Here is a 21979-nt window from a genome sequence, read left to right as displayed (position 1 = left end):
GTTTAAAACACACCCTGAAAGGTGCTCTCTTAGCAACTAATGAAATTTTAGAGATTTGTACTTTTTTTTTTAAGTTAAATAAGAAAAATTGCAGGGAGTAATGCCTACTTTGGTAGACAAACATGCCTCTGACAACTCACCAGCTAGACGGCACCTATTTTGCAATGCTTTCTAGGAAGTGATGGTTTTGCTCTATTTTACTTTCTCCTCATTGGAATGAGAGTTCCTCGTAAAGAGTACATCTAGTTTTCCCAGCGCATCCATAGAAAAGAGCATTTAATAAATGTTTCTTAGATTCCTTTGCCAAGTCTCCCTTGTAAGTCGCTACCAGGCGTGTGTGAAACAATTGATGACAGAGTGCTGAATTGGTCCCTCAACAGCCAGAAAATAAGTGGCTCACAGCAGGGAACCCAGAACCCCAACATCAGTTCTAACTAAGCCAAACAACTACAGAAAATACTGTCATCAAATGAACTGGAAGGGTTCTGTGAAGAATAAGATAACTTCCCTTCCAAATGCCTCTAACTTGGAAAATTCTGTGATTCTAATTGATCTGACACCATTCAAATGGGTTCTGTAGTATCAACAGGATAATAAAATTTCACTCAGATTTTCTTAAAATGGTAAGACCTTTTCCACATTAAAAAGAAAACTATTTGGGAGCGGGGATTCTGAAATAGACATCTTTGTTTGCCAATGCTTGATCAGAACGCCACATTCACGTCCAGTGAATCACTGGAGATGGCTGGTATCTGGGCAAACAGGGACGCCAACCGGGCTGTTCTTGTGTTCCTTTTCCAAGCAAGCTGTCTTTAACTTAGGCAGTTTCTTGGGCAAAGTCTAATGTTGGAAAACACATGGGTCATATTTTGAATCACAAAAAGGGAATTAACGTTGAAAAATAAATTCGACCAAGTTTTTTTTTTTTTTTAAATAAGTTTCTCTACTCAGATTGCTGTCTATCATTATAAGAGCTTTATACTGTTTTTTCTTAAAAGGGCTTTTTTTTGGCTTAAAAATCATTTAAAGTTAATTGTAGATTACCCACAGTTATAAGAAATAATACAGAGAGGTTCCCTGTATTCTTCAATAAGCCTCCTCCAATGGTTATCATTTGCACGACTATAATAGGATATCACAATCAGGAAACTTCATTGATGCAATCCACCAAACATAATCAGATTTTACCAGTTTTATAAGCACTTGGCAATAAAAAAGAAAAACCTATAGATACATGCAACAACCTGGACATGTCCCAAGGGAATTATGCTGACTGAAAAAAGCCAATGCCCAAAAGTGACATACTGTACGATCACATTTACATAACATTCTTGAAATGACAAAATTATAGAGATAGAGAACAGATTACTGGTTGCAAGGCGTTAGCGGAGGGAGGACAGAAGGAGGTGGCTGTGTCTTATTATAAAAGAGTAGCATGAGGGATGCTTGTAAAGAGGGTTTTTAACAGAAAACAAAAGTTGACATTTTGAGGTCACAAGTGACCATCTGAAATGGAAACATAGGAATATTTTACTATAGTACCCTTTTAGAACAGAAAAGACTGACACATCAAATAGATGTACTTTTTCCTCTTTTCCTTTCTAAAGATGAGACAGCATCTTAGAATATCTACTAGGGCTATACTGAAATACTATAAAAAGTTCAGATCATCAAAAAAAGAATAAAAAGGGTGTGGGAACTGATACCACTTCTATACATTAGAGGCTTTACTGTTTCTTTAATAAATGCACAAAGGAGCACAATCTCTAAAAGTGTGAAAACATGAATACCTCTTTAGTAATTGCATAGTATTGTTGTTCCCTTTAGAGATATATTTAATCTGTTGTTAGTTTCCTTTGTTGCTTCATCCATCAACCAAGACAGCTCGCAAGCTAGCTGCACTGGCTGTGACGAAGTTCACGTTAAACCTCAACTCTCCACAAGACTCCTGTGCTGATTTGACCTTACGTTTCTGCCTCAGGACTTCATGCTCTCCTCAACCATTCAACCCAACCTTTGCACAGGTGAGGCTGACTGCAACTGGGCTTATCTGAACCTAAGGAAGTTGCCAAATGAGCAATTTCCCATGGTTTCTTTAGGGCAAAGGCTCGTTCAGACAAGCCAAATACTTTGGCTTTGGACTGTTCACCAGTTCACTGCTGCCTTAGGTCATAACACACTGCTGAAAGGAACCTGAGACAACTTCAGCGTGAGAGTAGGTCTTAGAAAGTTGTTGATCAAAGGAAGTTGTTAGAAGAATGGCCCACGCCTGTTAAAAGTTGTTAGAACTTGAAGAAAAAATAACGAGAAGTCTAATTTCATGGGAAATTGTGGCTCGTGATTTTAAACAGTAAGGTGGGGTTATTCTGTAAGGCATAAAAATTCATTAAAAAATATGGAAATTTTAGAGAACAGTGCAGCCGATTCCTTACAGGACAGTTAAGTATTCTAGTAGCCAGCCCTGTTTGAAAAAAGCAATGCTCCTGATCCTTCCAGTGAGAAAGGATCTCTTCATAGCATGTCCTTTCCATTTTACTCATTTTTGCCTCCCTCTCCCTTTCTTTTCCCCTTCTCTCCTTCTGTTTCAGTTCTTCACTGCTTTCTTTTTGGGCCACTAAATAAAGGTAAATTAATTTCCATAATTTACAATAGCTAATGGACCTTCAAAAGGGGGAGATTATTCTGTTTTTAGGATCAGGCCACTGTCTCACAATAATTCAATTAAAAGTTTATAAGTGAGTGAACAAAGGATATCAAATTGTGTTCTCTTCTCCCTTTGGAAGCCACTGGTAACCATCATTGTAAACCAAATTGAAAATCAATCTAGTAGCGTTTTAATAATCAGATTACCTATGTATTTAAAGGATTTATACGGTGTAATTATTAGTACTGAGCTGACTTCATGACAAGACCTTCAAAATGACACACAAAAAAGGGAAAGAAACATTGCTAAATTTCATACAACTCAAGTTTCTGGTTTTTAGAAGTTTTTAAGAGAAGAGTTATATGCATTCTCTATTTGTAATTTTTAAAGACTCTTTTGCTAATTGTGAAAAAAGAAACTAATTCTTGAGAAATTAGAATTTTGGCATTTTCAACAAAGCACAGGAACTCTTTCATTAACAATTTGTCTGTATCACTGAAATCTTCTTAAATGGAATAATATTCTATATACATAAGAGAAGCTGAATGGTATTCATGGTCAATATATTTAAATAATGAAGAGTTTTAGGGCTGATTTTGGGTAGTGTATTTTTTTATTGTAAGTGTGCATTTCTGAAATGAATAGTTGTGCCAGTATGTATGCATGTGTTTGTATATACAAACACATACATATATTTTAAGTTATTTTTGCTAAACTGGAAAATATACATTAAATAATATTACAAATACTATGAATCATTACAGCATGAATCATCACAGTCTCTCAATCACTAAATTACAAAGCCTTGACTGCTCTATTACTGTACCTTCTATCATTGTTAAGTCTGGTTGACTTTACCCTCATGGCATCTTTCACACACAGACCTTGTTGGTGTATTTCCATTACTATGACCTGGTTAAACCCTCCACTGCTGCTTATCATCTGGATGAATGTTCCTCAAATTTTCAGGTGCATACAAATCCCCTGAGGACTTGTTAGACATGGATTCTGATTCACTAGGTCTGGGGTGGCATGCGAGACTCTGCATTTTTAAGTTCCAGGTCTTACAGATGCTCCTGGACCACATTTTGAGTAGCAAGAACGTAGAGTTCTAGATTTGCACTGTCCACTGTGGCAGCCACCAGCTATATGTGGCTACTGAGCACTTGAAATATAGCTAGTCAACTGAATCTTAAATTTTAGTTTGTACTTAAATTAAAAAAAATAAGTAGAAAATATTTTTTCTATTATACAAAACTCTGTTGTTTTGCTAGAACTCCGTTTCACTTTAATCATTGCATCATTTAAGATATTATTGTTGAACTGTAGTGTTTGATAGGCATGTAAATCATTTCAGTAGTATATATGAACTGATCTGGTTACTATCAACGGATTGATTTAAAATTTTTTAAAGATTTTATTTATTTATTCGACAGAGATAGAGACAGCCAGCGAGAGAGGGAACACAAGCAGGGGGAGTGGGAGAGGAAGAAGCAGGCTCCTAGCAGAGGAGCCTGATGTGGGGCTTGATCCCAGAATGCCGGGATCACGCCCTGAGCCGAAGGCAGATGCTTAACCGCTATGCCACCCAGGCGCCCCCGGATTAATTTAAAATTTTAATGCAATAATATAACAGTGTGCTTACCCGAATATTTTCTGCAACATGAGTTACAGTAATACTTAATGTAAATCACAATTTGTATTTAACTTGCTTATTTTTATTAGAATATAATTACTTTTTCTATTTAAAATAGCAGATATGGAAAAAATTTTATATTTAAAATGAAGACATATTTCCAATGCAAAATAGAGATGTATTAACTAGTAATATAATCAGGACAATAAAAAGAGACTAGAAGAAAGAATGTTGCAAAATTCATGATAAATGCAATTGCAATCCATAAAGGTGTTTGATGTGATGAAAAATTTTAAATATATAAAAAGTGAACATTTTTGTACCTGCATGGTAAGTATGTTGAGAAGTTTTCTCTTAATAGTCTGAGGGTTACAGAAGTGAGGGGGTGGGGGGGATGGGGTAATTGGGTGATGGCTATTAAGGAGGGCACATCTTGGGATGAGCACTGGGTGTTATATGCAACTAATGAATCACTGAATACTACAACAAAAACTAATAAAATTAAATTAAATTAAAAAAAGTTTTCTCTTACTAGTCAAATAAGAATCAACAAAATCAGTCACCTGAAATCAGAAGTAAATGCTATCTCCCTGAAATAAATAATCAAAAAATGGGAAAAAAAAAAAAAAGAAGCAAATGTTGAACATTTGTAACTTTGGCCAGCAATAAAATGGCCTGGATTGTTGCACAGAAGAGTAAGCCATTTTTAGATCAAGATGGTAATTTCATTTATGATAAAAGACTAGAAGAGATACTTTGGGGTGCCTGGGTGGCTCAGTCATTAAGCATCTGCCTTTGGCTCAGGGCGTGATCCCAGGGTCCTGGGATCGAGCCCCACATCAGGCTCCCTGCTCTGCTGGGAGCCTGATTCTTCCTCTCCCACTCCCCCTGCTTACGTTCCCTCTCTCACTGGCTGTGTCTCTCTCTGTCAAATAAATAAATAAAATCTTAAAAAAAAAAAAAAGACTAGAAGAGATATTTTACCAAAAATGAAAGATCTTTCAATTAAGTCACAAAACAAATGCCCTATAGAATACAAGAAATTTCTAACAATATCAATGATCAATTGATTCAAATTTTGGAAAACTACAAGTACCTTTCTTCAGGGGACACTACCTGATTCAAGCTTCACTCATGTATTATCTTAAAGGACTTCCAAATTTATGGCAAAAAGCTGTCCATTTGCAGCCTAAAACATCCAACTGGTGGTTTAGATATTTTTAACTTTTACGCCTTTCAAAGAAGAATTTCAGCTGCATAATGAGTAAAATTGTTTATCATAATGGATGGTGCTCCAGCTATATTGGATCAAAAATTCAAATTTATTGACAATTTCAAATAAGAGACTGTTTTCTTTATTGATTCATTCCACTGTACACTACACGAGGAAAATACCTGTGCCAAGTTTTTTGAAGCTAAATGTGTGAAAAACGTCATGGATACAGTTGTTAGCATTGTGTAGTATATATGTGCAAATTCTATGACTCTTCACTAAGTTTAGAAGACAATGAGTTTAAGGATCCCGTGTTCTTTGCCCAAGTTCCTTGGCTGAGTTGTGGAAGAGTTTTACAAAGATTTACCATACATTTAACTTCAATTCAAAATTTTCTTAAAACAGAAGAAATGCTCACCTCATATTCAATAATCAAAGACCAAAAAAAAAAAAAAATCATTATCACACTGCATATGAATGAGCTAAATTTAAAGCTCCAAGAAAAGGAAAACCTTATTTGTGAAGCTGAACAAGTATAAGAATTTATACTGACATTAAAACTTTTAATAATATAGATCAATAACAATGATTTTACCTATTTTTCTACCATAAATCAATATACAGGTTTTAATTATTGATAGTTATGTAAATTAGTTACAAAAGCTAAGATAAATTTAAGGTATGCTAAGTTGATACTGAAATTAAGAGTTCCTTTCTTTCTTTCTTTTTTTTTTTTTTAAGATTTTATTTATTTATTTGACAGAGAGAGACACAGCCAGTGAGAGAGGGAACACAAGCAGGGGGAGTGAAAAAGGAAGAAACAGGCTCCCAGCAGGGAGTCTGATGTGGGGCTGGATCCCAGGACCCTGGGATCACGACCTGAGCAGAAGGCAGATGCTTAACAGCTGAGCCACCCAGGAGCCCCAAGAGTTGCTTTCTATGTCTACAATACTCCTTTGAATTTGATATTATTGGTATCAAGAATTAGTGATACACTTAATTTGAAAAGATGTAGATTTGAAATGGTTGTGCTTGAAAGATGAATTCTTCTAGAAAACCATGAAATAGTTTTATCCATTTGGATGCAAATATTGAAAGAAAAAGATTTTGTTATTCAGTCAGAAAATTTTTAAGTATGTTTGGAACATTTGGGTATATGAACCTATTTTTTTCAACAGCCAAATCTTATTAAATCTAAACACAGATCCAGTATTTCCAATGAAAATTTAGTGTACAAAATAAGATATGCTCTAAGTTTAACACTGAACTTCAAAGATACAGTATGAAAAAAAGAATGTAAAAACATCTCACTAATGGATTTTTAATATTATTGCATAGTCTATCATATTTTAGTTTTATTAGACTAAATAAAATATATTTAAAATAATTTCACCTACTTCTTTTTACTGTTTTAAAAATGTGGCTACTAGAAAATTAACAATACATAGGTGGCTTTCATTATATCTCTATTAGATGGTGCTGGTCTACACTAATACAAAAGCCTTTTCTCAGATCTTCAGTTGCTTCCCAACCTACTGTTAATATTCTTAAGTATAGATATTCTTGGAGTACCTTGGTGGTTCAGTCAGTTGAACATCTGCCTTCGGCAGTGGTCAGGATCTCGGGGTCCTGGGATCGAGCCCCACATCAGGCTCCCTGCTCAGCAGGGAGTTTGCCTCTGCCTTTCCCTCTACCCCTCCCTACCATTCGTGATCTCCCTAAGTAAATGAATAAAATTTTTAAAAAATACAGATATTCTTCATTCATCTCTTTATCTATTCACCAAATACTGAGTACCTACTCTATGTCCGATATTATTCTAATATAAATGAGAGAACACATCAATGATAGCTGCCCTCTGAAGCTTACCCTGTAGTTCAGAGATATAAGGACAAAAACATGACAAGCATATAACATGCACAAAAGCAATTAATAATATCACAAAACTTCCCCACACACAGTAAATGTCAGAGGTCAGTGGAGTGGATGGTGCAGGGAGGGGAAGGGGGAGAGTGATAAGAGATGAGGTCACTGAGGTAGGAGGAGTGTGGGGATGGCAGATCAGGTAGGTTCTCGAAGGCTCTCACATTTACTTGTAGGCTACTACTTGTAGGATTTTGGCTTTTACTCTGAGATGGAAATCCCTAGAGAGTTCGAACTTAAGTTTTGGCTTTTCTAAAAAAATTTTTAGGGGCATCTGGCTGGCTCAGTCATTAAGCTTCTGCCTTTGGCTCAGGTCATGATCCCAGGGTCCTGGGATTGAGCCTCACATTGGGCTCCCTGCTTGGTGGGAAGCCTGCTTCTCCCTCTCCCACTCCCCCTACTTGTGTTCCCTCTCTTGCTGTGTCTCTCTGTCAAATAAATAAATAAAATCTTTAAAAAATAAAAATAAAAAATTATTTAAAAATTGTAAAGGTTTTTTTTTTTCTTAGATTTATGTATTTATTTGAGAGAGAGAGAGAGCACCAGCATGAGTGGGTGGGGCAGAGAGAGAGGGAGAGAGAATCTCAAGCAGATTGCGTGGAGCATGGAACCTGAAGCAGGGCTTGATGCTGGGACCCTGAGATCATGACCTGAGCCAAAATCAAGAGTCAGACACTTAACTGACTGAGCCACCCAGGCACCCCCTAAATTAATTTTAAAAGGATACTTCAGGCTGCTGTGTTCAGACTAGACCATATGGCGGTGGGGAAAGGTTAAGAGCAGGGTGACCTGGTAGGAAGCCGTCATTACAACACAGGCAGCAGATCACAGTGGCTTAGAATAGTGATGGAAGTCGTGAAAAGTGGTAAAATTCCGCAGTTTTTAAAAAGTAGGGCTAAGAAGTTAGATGTAGAGTATGAAGGAAAGGGGTCAGATTATAGGTGAAGCAAGCTGATAATTTTTTCCCTTGTTAAATATCCTCAGAGGTCTGAAATCTTAGACTGGTATTCAAGTGCCTATATGCTTTGGTCCCAACATACCCACCCAAATGTCACTTCCTAACACTTTTCATCTGTCCATAGCCCCCTTATATTCCTGGGCCTTTGATGATGATGATGATGATGATGATGATGATGATGATGAAAGAATATAAATCAAAGCTCTTATTTTTGAGGAACCTACTATATTACTGACAGTTTTAAGCTCTGAAAGTCTTGACTCTAATGAACAAATTATAAGACAGATATCATATTTTTAGACACAAAGACACAAATATACTAACAAATATTAGTACAGTTAGTGTGCAAAAGGCCTATTCTGACTCTCAAGACTTTTTTTTAAGAGGGTGGGGGAGGGGCAGAGGAAGAGGGAGAGAGAGAGAATCTCAAGCGGATTCCACACCCAGCGTGGAGCCCAACGTGGCGCTCGATCATGATCTGAGCCAAAATCAAGAGTTGGACGCTTAACCAACTGAGCTACCCAGATGCCCCACGACAAGACTTTTTTTTTCACACCATGATTTGCATGCCGTACCCTCTGTCTGGAATGCTCTTTCCTTTCTATGTCTGGCCCAGTTCACGTATGTATTACCCTCTCTATAAAAAGTCTCATTATCCTTGCAGCCAGAATTAGATTTTCCTCCTCTAAATCAAATGGTTAAAACAAATCATTCCCACATCTTTTTTCAGCACCTAATATTTCTTTTTCTATTATTTATTATAATGACCATGATAGTTCATATTTGTTGAGTGCTTACTATGAGCTGTACACATTTATACTATTTATCTTAATACTTCTTACAGTTTTGTGAGGGATCCTATTATCAAACTCATTTTAGAAATGACAAAACTGAGGCTTGAAGAGGTGAAGTAGCTTGCCCAAGGTCAAGAGCAAAGAAGGAGGCAAGATCCGGATAAACCTGTGTGTCTAACTTCAAAGCCCATTATCTCCTACATTACCCCTCATGCTAATTCACAATTCTTCATATAAGATTCCTTTTCCTGTTTATTTTTTCATCGATGTCCCATCCTTTCCTATTGAATACTGTTAAGTTCTGATACAGATTTGTCTTAGATAATTTATTCATGAAGACCTGACCTTCCCTAATAGAAACTAATCTGTTCAGAGAAATAAATACAGGAGGGCCTCAAGTGGAAGAAGTAGGTATTGCAAGGAAAAAAAAAAAAGCAAAACTTAATTTTTCTTTAGATTCATTTCTTAATCAGTCCTTAACGTAATTATTTTGTCCAGCATTCTTGATATTCTAAAGCTTTTAATCTGTAAGCACTTAGGAGAAAAGAAAATTTTAATTAAATGTAGGAAAAAAATCCACCCTCTAATTTGTTCTAAATGCAAAAATTAACAAAGATGTATAAATGTCTACCTTCAGGATGCAAAGAAACACTAAAATGTAAAAAAAAGCCTGGCCATATAAACTGATACAGGTATTGAAGATACAGAATTAAAATAACTAAAAAGGCATACCAACCACAGTACAAAAATACCTAACAAGAGTCTGAAAATTGGCCAAAATATAGAGGACTAAACACTTTTTATTTGGAAATAATTTCAATGTACCCAAGAGTTGCAAGAATTAGGAACAGTACAAAGAACATCCTCATACCCCTCACCCAGATTTACCTAGTTCACCAGATTCACCCTTTTGCTAACATGTTCATGAATGAGAAATAAAGCACTCTTGTAAATCGCTGATATTTAGAGGTTGTTAGCTGAGATTCTGCATATTCTCAATCTCTCTCATATATAAATACACACACACACGCACACTCATGTGTACAGATGCATATACACAACACATGCACACATGTACACACATCACTTTCTTCTTAACCTTCTGAGGGTAAGTTAGGTGCATCGTGGCTCCTCACCCCTAAAAACTTCAGTATTTCCTAAGTATATTCTCACATAACCACAGTATAGTTGTCAGATTTAGGAAATTTAACACTGATTCAATACTTTTACCTAATTTACCATCTATATTCCACTTTTGTCAATTGACCCAATAATATCCCTTATTATTAATCTGGGAAATTTTATTGCCTTTCTTTCTTCTTTTTTTAATGACATCGATATTTTTGAAGAATACAGCTTCCTCATGGCTAGATTCCGGTTACATGTTCTCAGCCGGAATACTACATAGGTGATGTGTCCTTTTCAAGGTTTCACATTTGGAGTCGCATTCTCCATCTGTTCTTCAGTGGTACTATCAATTTTTAGCAACAGTCAAGGTGTTGTCTTATTTCACTACTGTATAATTATTATTTTCCCCTAGCAATTAATAAGCAGTTTATAGAGAGCTACTTTAAAATCATGTAAATATGTAAATACTCTGCTCTTCATCAAAATTTCCCCCTAGATTTAGCATCTGATGACTCCAGCCTGATTCAGTCTATACTAACACAGATGTAAAATGCTGAATTCCCAAATCTGGCAGGCTTTCTGCAGTTACGTCAGCACTCAACAGTCTACAATGAGCAAGAGCTCTCCTTTTTCCCCATTAATTAACTAATTAATCTATTTACTAATGGTATGGACTTATGAATTACTATTTTTTCAATGGTCTGCAATTTGTTACTGTATTTAATTATTTTGGTACTCAAGTTCTTCCAGATTTGGCCCTTTTCAAGCTTGTTCCTTGTGACAAGACCCCGTCATTTTGAGCACTTCCTTATTTTCTGGAAAATTAGATGTTCCAAGTTTGCCTTGTACTTACCCCAACGCTTACATTAGTCATTTCTTCAAGGAAACGGGATTGCTTTAGTAGTGAATGATATCTGGGCACTTAGATATGCTATTAGGTTGTCTGCTTCTTGGCTCTTACAGCTGACAGAGCCAGGGAATGTGTATATATATATGCAAACACACATATAGATATGTGCACATACACATTCATAGGCACATACACATAGATATTTTAGAAATGATGCCTTCACAATACCTGCAAATTGCAGTCTGATCCACAGGATTCTTTTGTGACTTCTTTCATTCTGTTTTGTATGTCTATGCTTTTTCATTGAGATTCTGGCTGTCAATGACAATCAACACATTTGCTAAAACCTATGTTACATCTAAAATTGGTTTCGGAATTGCTTTGCCCATGGGTGCCCAGGTGGCTCAGTCAGTTTAGCGTCTGCCTTCACTTCAGGTCATGATCTCGAAGTTCCAGGACTGAGTCCCGGTTTGGGCTCCCCACTCAAGGGGGAGTCTGCTTCTCCCTCTGACCCCCCTCTTGTGCTCTCTCTCTCTGTGTCAAATAAATAAATAAATAAATAAATAAATAAATAAATAAATAAATAGAATCTCTTAAAAAAAAAAAAAGAAAGAAAAAGAATTGCTTTGCCCATACCGCTAAAACAACAACAACAAAAAATACTAAAAAAGGTTCAGGATTTGTTTGCACTTCTTTTCCAACTCAACCCAACCTGTCAAAGTCTGAACACAAATACTGTGTTCAGAGGTCACTTGAATTGGTTTTCTTTTGTTTTTCTTTAGGATGGATATGGTATTCATTTGAAATACAAATGGATTGATTTGTTTAGGTCTGCTTGTAGCTTTAAGTTCATTTTCCCTTCCTTACCTTTATTGCTTTTTCTATAATTTTGAATGTGCTGAATATTAACATGTACCCCAAAGTAAAAATTATATAAAAAGTTATTCTCAGACGGGTGTCAGTCCTTTCTACACCTTATCCACCGTGTGTCCACCCACATTGTAGATAACCAGTTTCATCACTGTGTAGTTTATCCTTCCTTTGGTGTCTTTTATAAAAGATAAACAGATATATAACTGCTCTTGTTTTTTAACTATTGCATACTTATATATACTCTTTTGAACTTTGTTTTTTTTACTTGGTAGTATCTCCTGGAAATCACTCCATATTACTCAAGAGAGATTAAGGTAGTTTTCAATATTTTCTAATTACAAATAATATTGCAATACTGTGCATATGTATTTTAATATTATTAGAGGTATATTTTCAGGGTAAATTCCTAGATGTGAGACTGTCAGGTAGGAGGGTAAATGATATGTAGATTTGTTAAAACTACCAGTTCTTCTTCATAGGGGTACCATTTTGCATTCCCAATGAGAATGCCTGTTTTGAAATATCCTCACCAACAGAGTACTGTCAAGCTTTTGAATTTTTGCTAATGTGATGGGTGAGAAACGGTATTGGCACAGTTTTTCTTAAAAAAACAATCAGACAAACCTTTGTTAAGGTAGAATTTATCTATAGTAAATTTCAATATAGTAAAGTTTACTAATTTTAGGTTATAGTTTAATAATTTTGCTTAACCCAAGATCACAAAAGTTTTTTTCTAGAATTTAATTATTTTAGTTCTTATGTTTAGATCTATAATCCATTCAGTTAATTATGACATAAGGGAAGGGTTGAGATTCATTTTTTTTTCTCAAAAATTCCCTTATTCTACCCCCATGTATTGTAACAAGCATCTTTTCTCCAGTCAATTGTCTGTGAACTTTTGAGAATATCAAGTGACTCTAAGTGTGGTCCATTTCCACCAGTGTCAGATTATGTTAGCTCCAGGCTTACAGCCAGGAGGAGCAAGCAGTCTGTCTGATTATGTTCATTCTTCAATTCCTTTGGTAGCTGCCTATTGTATAACGCCCAGGTTTTAAAGTTGTTTTCTGTTGGAAGATGTCTTCTGCCAGTGTTTTCCTCTATCATTACTAGAAGATGGAAGTCCTATCTCAGTGTAGAATCAACTGGTATTTCTCTCATTATGAGAAAGATTATCTTTTCATATGATTAAGGGACTTTTTTATCATGTTTTTGGGAGTCTGTTCATGTCTTTTGCCAATTTTTCAACCTCATTTTTGGCTTCTCAACTGCTAAAACTTCTAACTGGTTATTATTCGTGTATATGGATGCAACTGAGTTTTGCATATTAATTTTATATCTTGCTAGCTTGTGAATTTTTCATTGAGTTAGCTTTATCACTGATTGTCTACAGTTTTCTGGATTACTATTATGTCATCTGCAAGCAGACAGATTTTTTCTAATTCATATATCCCTAGTTGTTATTCTAGTCTAATTGCATTTTCATTTTTTGTGTGCTGTTTTTATCAGGTTTAGGTAACAATGTTACTCTAGCTTCAAAAGAAAAAAAAAGAATTTGGAAATTTTTTCTTTTTTTGTTTTTTAATCTTCCAGAGGATACTTATGTAGTTTTGGGATTGCCAAAGGTTTGATTAAACTTCCCTGTGAAACATCTGGCCTGGTCCTTTTCTAGAGGGCAGTTTCTTGATAACTTTATTTCTTTTATGGAAATTGGTCTGTTAAGCTTTCTATCCCTTCTGAGGTCAGTTTTGGTAAACTATATTTTCCTAAGGCAACCTTTTAATAGATGAGTTAATCCCATTCATGTTGAGATAATTATTATGTTTGGTCTCAATTTGGTCATATTTTGTTGAAGTTATTGTGTGCATATATTATATTTATATGTATTTATTTTGTGCATTCCTTTTGCTTTTTAAAAATTTCTTTTGTATTTAGGGAGATTTGTATTTTTATTCTATAGGTTACTTTTGTATTATTACTTTTTTATAGTGCCTGAAATCTCTATTTTTACCTAATCTTTTACTATTTGATATCAGTTTTAAATGATACCTTTACTTATACAACAAAGTGGTTAAATTATATTTTCCTCTTTTAACATCCTCCTTTTAATCCTCTGATTTTTTAAAAATAAGTTGCATCTTTTGATTTTTTTGTCAGACATGTACTAGTAACGTGTTATTCTTTTACCTGCAAACTCATTCTCATTTTGGTCTTAGCTATAAAATAACATCTGTGAAACGTTCACTCTCTAGGAAACTCTGGACAAAGTTATTCCAGTAATTTTTTGGCTAGATGAAACTCATCCTCTCCTAGATTCTTCAGGAATACTACATATGTGCAGTATTCCCTGAATACTGGCACATTCCAAATGGTTTTTCCAGGGCCCTGATATCTGAAAGTCAGCTTGGCTGTGTACAATTTGGTTTACACTTTCTTTCCTTTAGTTTCTTGAAAATGTTACTCTACCATGGCCTTACTTTATTGTGTTGAGAAGACTGATGCTGGTCAAATTCTATTGCCTGTGTAAATTGTCTGATCTTTTCAATTGGAGGCACTGCATTTTCCCCTCTATCTCTAAAGCCTGATAAGTTTACTGGATATGTCCTAGAGTTGATCCTTCTAGGTCATATTTCCCTAGTACCCACTAACAGATTCAGGTCTTCTTTTATTTCTGGAAAGTTGTCATGGATTGTAGTTCTAAATATTAGTGTTGCTCAGCTGCTTTACTTTTTTTTTTTTTTTTAAGATTTTATTTATTTATTTGACACAGAGAGAGCACACATGCAGGGGGAGTGACAGAGGGAAAGGGAGAAGCGGGTCCTCCACTGAGCAGAGAGCCAGACATGGGGCTCAATAACAGGATGATCATGATCTGAGCCCAAGGCAGACGCTTAACCACCTGAGCCACCCAGGCGCCCCTCAGCTGTTTTACTTCTTCAAGAAACTCTTTTACTTCCTTATTTTACTATCATTTTCCTGGTTGTGGTGTTTTTTTTGTTTTTCCAATGCCTTTTCATTTGTCTGGATAATTTCTTGGACAACTTACAAACTTAGTTTTCATTTCTGATATGCTTTTGTCTTTTTCTTCTATTTCTTTCTTCTTTTTTAAATAATTTTTTATTACGTTATGTTAGTCACCATACAGTATATCCTTAGTTTTTGAGGTAGTGTTCCATGATTATTTGCATATAACACCCAGTGCACCATGCAATATGTGCCCTCCTTAATACCCATCGCCAGCCTATCTCGATCCCCCACCCCCTTCCTCTCTGAAGCCCTCAGTTTTTTTCCCAGAGTCCACAGTTTCTCATGGTTCATTCCGCCTTCTGTTTACCCCCCTTTCATCTATTTCTTTCCTAAGTTTTACCAACTCTCATTTTATTTCTTCCTGCTTTTTAAAAAAATATCATTTCTATTCTTAGTTTTTTAAAATTTCTGATTTGAGGTGTTTTTTCTTAGTGCTAAATGCTTTGTTTGAGGATATTTAATTGAATTTGGAGTGTTGTGTTAGTTTTCTTCAACTTTGTGGTTGAATTGTTTTGGAGAGTTTTCATCAGAAGGAAAGCTTTAATTCATATTGTCTGATTTTTCACAGTTGCTTTGTAGTAAGGGGGACAGATTTAATTTTTTTTTTCCTATTCCATCCCCCTACCCTCCACGGATGGCATTCTTAGTTCAACAGTACCCTCTTCTGTGCAGCTTCTTTATGGATCATGTTGAAGGTCATGGTGGGGGTAGACAGAAAGGACTGGTATGTCTTGTTTCTCTTTCATTTCTCCAAGATCTGTAATTTCCCCCTCTTATTTACTTATTGCCTCATTTCCAAGGGATACCACTCTGTTTCTGTTCATTTGGTTATCCCCCAGAAGCAATGATTTTTCCAAGGCTGCCACTTCTGGTTGCACACACTTTCTCAAGTTCTGAGTACCACCCAATTTTCTGGAGGTGATTGTGTTTGTACTTCATCTAATTGCTTTGTTTTTTCCTGTTCTTTTTCAGTCATTGAAGGCTTACCGCCTCTGTTCTTGTATCCCAATTTCCAGTGGCAGGAAGGCTGCAGGACTTTGTTGAAATTTTTTTACTCTGTTTATATGTATTTTGAAGGATGTGGTGTTTTACGTCACAGTCATATTGAAAGTATGAGTCCTATATGATTTTATTTGATTTCATTGTTGACTTTATGTTTTCTGGGTAGATGTTTGGGAAATTCAAAATCTGGTGATTTCCACTGATCTCTAGCTATGTTCTTTTTATCTCTCTACCCTTATTCAATATTTCTACCCTTATTCAATATTTCTACCCTTATTCAATATTTTATTTACTTGTATATCTATTGTATTTGTTTTTGCCACTGTATTTGCTTTGTTGCAAGCTACCTAAAATCTGTGACGAATGATGTAGAGTAAAAATAAATTTTTACTTTTTAGTATTAAAAAATAAAAGTAAAAAATGCTCTGCCTTGGAGGTTTTTTTTTCTTGTTATGTTATTTTCTTTAATAAAGTGAGGCATGAGTAACAGAAGAAAAGGAAAAAGGAAAAGCAAAAAAGAAAGAGAAAAGAATAGAAAAGCAATAAGATTGATCATTTACTTCCGATAACCATGATTATCTGGTTTTGAAAGCAATTTCTTTGAGCAATAGTAGCAGGATTTCAGCACAGATACAGCCTCTGAAAGTGATTGCTTTAAAGACTTAATGCTATTTTATACTCTATTATTCACATCTAAGGTCTGAGATATTATACAGCATAACTGCTGTATACCTCATATGTTTACCCACATTAACACAAAGCACATATATACAATACATGGCACTTACTTGTTTCACATTCTGGAGTTCTTCTGTCAACTGTTTCTTCTGCCTTTCTGATTCAAATAACTTTTCCTATATTTAAAAACCACTGAATTAATAACAAATTATGATGTATGAACAAGTATCACTTTCAGGGCTTTATTTCAACATTTATAAATTCTCCAAACATTCGATGGCAACAATCTGAAAATGCAGTTCTCAGTCACTTTTCTGGCTGTACACATATCATTTAAAAGTAATTAGTTATTTACAGTACAATTGTGATGTAAATGCATTTTCTGTTACTTTAGTTAGCCATTTTGTATAATCTCAAAATCTGAGCTCCAAAATAATTCAATCAGGATGAAAATATGTAAATACTAACTAAATTTTGGGCAATAGCAATCAACACCAAAGAGCTTCTAAAATCAAAGCATTATTATTACAACTTAGAAATAAAGGTCTCTTACCACAATAAAGAGGACATATGAAACTGGATTGACTATTGTTTTTCTAATTTATCTTGTGCTTGGATGATTATCCATACAAATGAAGCTATGACTAGTGTAACCAAAATATAGAGTAATAGTTACTAAGGTAGAATAAATAATATTATGCATGCAAATTAAATATTATTATCTCTGAAATTAAAATTAGTTTAAGCACATACCCTAAACCATTCAGCTTTTTAAAAATATATCACAAATAAATCCACATTTTATTGATCAAATCAGAAATACTAAGAGTAATTTAAGGACCATTTTACTATAAACTTGAGCAGAGGAATTGCTTGAAGATTAAATTGAGTTGTAAATATTCATGGCAACACTGTAATGTTTATAAGAAGCATTCTGTTTCCTGGTATATTTCAGCTCATTCTTATCTAAGATACGAAATGAAGGTATATGAAGATGAATTTAATATAGCAATCTAATGAATCTGCCACAGACTAGGAGCCAAGAAACTGCTGGCTCTCATGCTTTTATGCTCTAGCAAGTCACCTTCACTCTGTGTCCTAGTTTTTTTGCATCTGTAAATGGAAAATACATCTATTTTCATTCAGCTTTGCAAAGCAGTAGCAATCTGAACTTTGCAGAAAGCCTTTAAGTTAAATAAAGCCCATAGCACTTTTAAAAAATCATTCTTATCAAATAAAAATTAGCCACTAGCATCAAATGATCTTGGTTTCATTTTTATTTGTGTCTCAAATCAGAGATGAAGAATAGAGATGTTGCAAGTGATGAGAGAACACCTACACACTCTATGAATTTCATCGAACAACCTCTGTTATCTGTGTGTAAGACAAGTAGAAATACTGAAGGTACACACGTTACCTCGAAGAAGTATTTATGGCTATGTAAACTCTTTTACATGGCCAAGCAAGTAGTTCTCAGCCAACAGACAGGTTTCTGTGTAAAGGTAATTATAAAATATAGAATATGCTCTATCTGGGATTTCAGGTCCTGTCACATTAGGATATGTTTAGTTACATGTCATAGACTTTAAATGAAAACCCTGATTTATTGAAGAGCTCTTTAGGGAACAATTTTAAGTTAAAATTCTAATAACTAATACTGATATTTAAATAAAAAATGAAACATAGCATTAAATTTAACAATGATAAACATTAAGAAAATGAAAAGATCTGAGAGCCTCCAAAAGTTGTTTTTTTTTTTTTTTTGAGAGAGAGAGAGAGAGAATCTTATGCAGGCTCCATATCTAGCACAGATCCCGACACAGGACTCGATCTCACAACCCTGAGATCGTGACCCGAGTCAAAATCAAGAGTCTAATGCTTAATGAACTAAGCCACCCAGGCGCCTCTGAAAGTTCTGATGAACCATGAGATTTAATGGCGTATGCAGAGATGAACTATATAAAAGGCTATTTTACCAAGATAGCCATCATTGGAGATGTTTTCAAAGAGAATATGAGGAAATTATTGCCAATTTATTCTTAAAACTAAATATATGTTTTTTCATCTTTATTCTTAACTGTTATACCAAAAAATATAGAGGTGGTTTCAAAGTTGTAAAAAAGTCTATAAAATAATTCCTTTAGTAATGGAATGCTCGAACACACTTGGAAGGAACATGAATTGGTAAAGCCTTTTGAAGGGTAACTTGGTAACATGTATAAAATTTTATGTGTCCATATCCTTTGATAAAGCAGTTCCACTTTCAGAAATGTATTCAGTTTGTACTTTTACAGTTGTAGAAATTGCTCAAAGATACAGCTACAAAGCTATTTACGATGGACTTATTTTTAGAGGAAAACTGGAAGCAGCCTAAATAATTCATCATTAAGGAACCGGCTAGGGACGCCTGGGTGGTTCAGTTGGTTAAGAGTCTGCCTTCAGCCCAGGTCATGATCCCAGGATCCTGGGATCAAGCCCCACATCCGTTTTCCTGCTCAGTGGGGAATCTGCTTGAGGACTCTCTCCCTCTCCCTTTGTCCCTCCCCTCTGCTCCTGCTCTTGTGCCCTCTCTCAAATAAATAAATAAATAAATAAATAAAATCTTAAAAAAAAAAAAAAAGGAGCTGGCTAGATAACCTAGGACAGAACCACTGGATGACAGGAAAACCTTTAAGAAGACTTTGGTGGGGGGACACCTAGGTGGCTCAGTTGGTTAGTGGCTCCCTTCAGCTCAGGTCATGATCCCAGGGTCCTGAGATGGAGTCCTACATCGGGCTCCTTGCTCAGCAAGAAGCCTGTTTCTCCCTCTCCCTCTGCCCTTCCACCTGCTTGTGTTCTCTCTCTCTCTCTCTCTCTGATAAATAAATAAATAAATAAAATTCTTAAAAAAAAAAAAAAGATTTTGGCAGATCTGCACATTTTAACTTGAGAAGTAGCCCAAGATATAAGGCCAACAAAGAGAAAAAAGCAATAGGAAGCAAGTTGTAAAAGTGTGTGCAGTGTGAAGAGATTTACATAAAAGTTAAAATGCACATATACATTTATTTTTAGAAATATAATTGGCTGTATAGAGAAAAAGTCTCTGAAAGGATAAACAAGGTGTGTTTAACAATGGCTTCCTCTAGAGATTGGAATTTGAAAACTAAGGCAGGAAGGAAATGTCTTCCTATTTGGGAGAGGTGTAAAGATATTGCTTTAATAAAAATTAAGTAAATAAATACAGAATTTTACTTATTTCAGAAAATAATTTAAAATAATTGAAAAAAACATATTCCTATGGCGAGTTAAGGGTAAATCAAGTAGTTTATACCGCTTTTCTTGAAGAGTTGAAAAATATAATGGGTTTCTGTGAAAACTGGGGTATAATTTAAATTTAATATTCTACTAAAAACAGAACAAAAATATAGAAAAAGAACCAAAATCTTTTTTTTTTAAAGATTTTATTTATTCGACAGAGATAGAGACAGCCAGTGAGAGAGGGAACAGAAGCAGGGGGAGTGGGAGAGGAAGAAGCAGGCTCATAGCAGAGGAGCCTGATGTGGGGCTCGATCCCATAATGCCGGGATCATGTCCTGAGCTGAAGGCAGACGCTTAACCACTGTGCCACCCAGGCGCCCCCAAAAAAGAACCAAAATCTTAAACTATATTTGGGCATGCTGTGTGTCTTTTTTTTCACTTAATCATATTACCTTAATTCCAAATTATGTTACCAAAACGAGAGGCCTCTGAAACATGCCCACGAACATGAAAAAACGTATTGCCCTGTGAACATTTAAGGATCCAAAATTGTCATGGCTTGTTCTGTTGACTCATATAATCTTTGTTGGATTCTCATCCTTGCCACCAATACGAGAACAAAAAGAGGTGAGAAGTAGCCAGATCCACAGGTATGAGCAAAAACCACTGTCTACACTGAGTCTCACATGGGTATTGAGAAATATATGTAGTAAGTATGTAAACAAACAAACAAAAAGGACTCTTTAAAGGCCTACTGAATAAATGAATTTGTGTTCATAACATGAACACAAATAATATCAAATATTTGATAATGTATAATAAATATAATAATATTCTTCCATTTCTTTTTTTCTCAACAAAATGTAAGGAGGCAAAAATTGGAGATTACCTTGAGTGTATTCACTTCCTCCAGGGCATCATTTTTTTCACGCTTAAGCCTTTCGATTTCATCTGCCTCTGAGGAATCACAAGGAAGGAGCTGTCAACATTAAAATATAAGAAAAAAGTTATGCATTAGATGCTAATTATGAGAACTAGCATAAAAATCCTTTTTGACGAGTGTTAAAGCTTTTGCATTTTAATAACAAAATTTAGTTTCTTACTTTGGAGTCATTTGATTAGATGAAAGAGAATGTTAAAGCAATCGGGGGTAACTTGGTTTAAGCTTAACTTTGCATTGCTGTTATTTATAACAGAATCTAGGTGATCGTAAGGTATACATATCCTATTGTCACCTTTATGTCATCAATTTTAACAATATAATTTCTCTTAAAAGTCCAAATCCCAAGATTGTGTTTATAATGTCAAAAAGACTTTCTGAGTTATTAACATAAACTACTCCCCAAAGATACCCACCCTAAGTACATGGTATCTGAGGCTAACAAAACGCTGTACATTATCAACCAAGAGAATTTATATGAACCCAATCACTGATTGATTGCATGCCTTGTTTTAACTAAATGAAATACAATGTTAACAACCAAGCAGCTTAAAAAGATTCCCGCACAGAAACTGTGGACTGAAGGTAATATTAATAATTCATGCACAAGTGAATAGCAACCATCGCAAAATAGCAGAGATGGCAATTCCTCTTTTCTGACTGCTGCCATGATCTCTCTGACAGTTAATTACACGGTAAAAAAACAATAACAATATAATCAGAGGTAAAAATCCAAGTCTAATTACAGCCATCTTGTATGTTTAAATTATAACAGAACTAAAAAAAAAAGTATAGAAAATATAATTTAAAGGACTATGTGGAGAAAATGATTGCTTTGTAAGTATGGGCTTAAGGCAGAGCCCTTCAGATAGGAGAGGTGAATGCAGAGTAACAAAAGATAATAAAAATAATTAATGACGGGGTGCCTGGCGGTTAAGCTTCTGCCTTCGGTTCAGATCCTGATCCCAGATCACGTTGTCAGGCTCCCTGCTCAGCAGGGAGCCTGCTTCTCCCTCTCTCTCTGCCCTTCCCAATCCCCCCACCCCCACTTATACACACTCTCACTCTAATAAACAAAT

General features: G+C 35.2%; 1 protein-coding gene across 9 annotated transcripts in view; it reads right to left on the bottom strand.

Annotated features, from left to right (window-relative positions):
• STXBP4 (syntaxin binding protein 4) overlaps positions 1-21979 on the bottom strand; it is a 228627-nt gene that overhangs the window by 145799 nt on the left and 60849 nt on the right. For 8 of the 9 annotated variants that reach the window (XM_057317694.1, XM_044389317.3, XM_057317693.1 and 5 more), the window contains 2 exons: positions 20850-20939; positions 16834-16899 (listed from right to left, as the gene is read on the bottom strand). In XM_057317694.1, the coding sequence (XP_057173677.1) occupies positions 16834-16899; positions 20850-20939 (156 nt within the window). Of the gene's footprint in view, positions 1-16833; positions 16900-20801; positions 20940-21979 lie in introns of those variants that run through there. The other variant, XM_057317697.1, reaches the window with a different exon arrangement.

The sequence above is a fragment of the Ursus arctos genome, unplaced genomic scaffold (assembly GCF_023065955.2).
Source record: "Ursus arctos isolate Adak ecotype North America unplaced genomic scaffold, UrsArc2.0 scaffold_24, whole genome shotgun sequence".
Taxonomy (NCBI): domain Eukaryota; kingdom Metazoa; phylum Chordata; class Mammalia; order Carnivora; family Ursidae; genus Ursus; species Ursus arctos.
Note: the sequence above shows the minus strand (reverse complement) of the source record. Positions and strands in the feature narration are given on the sequence as shown.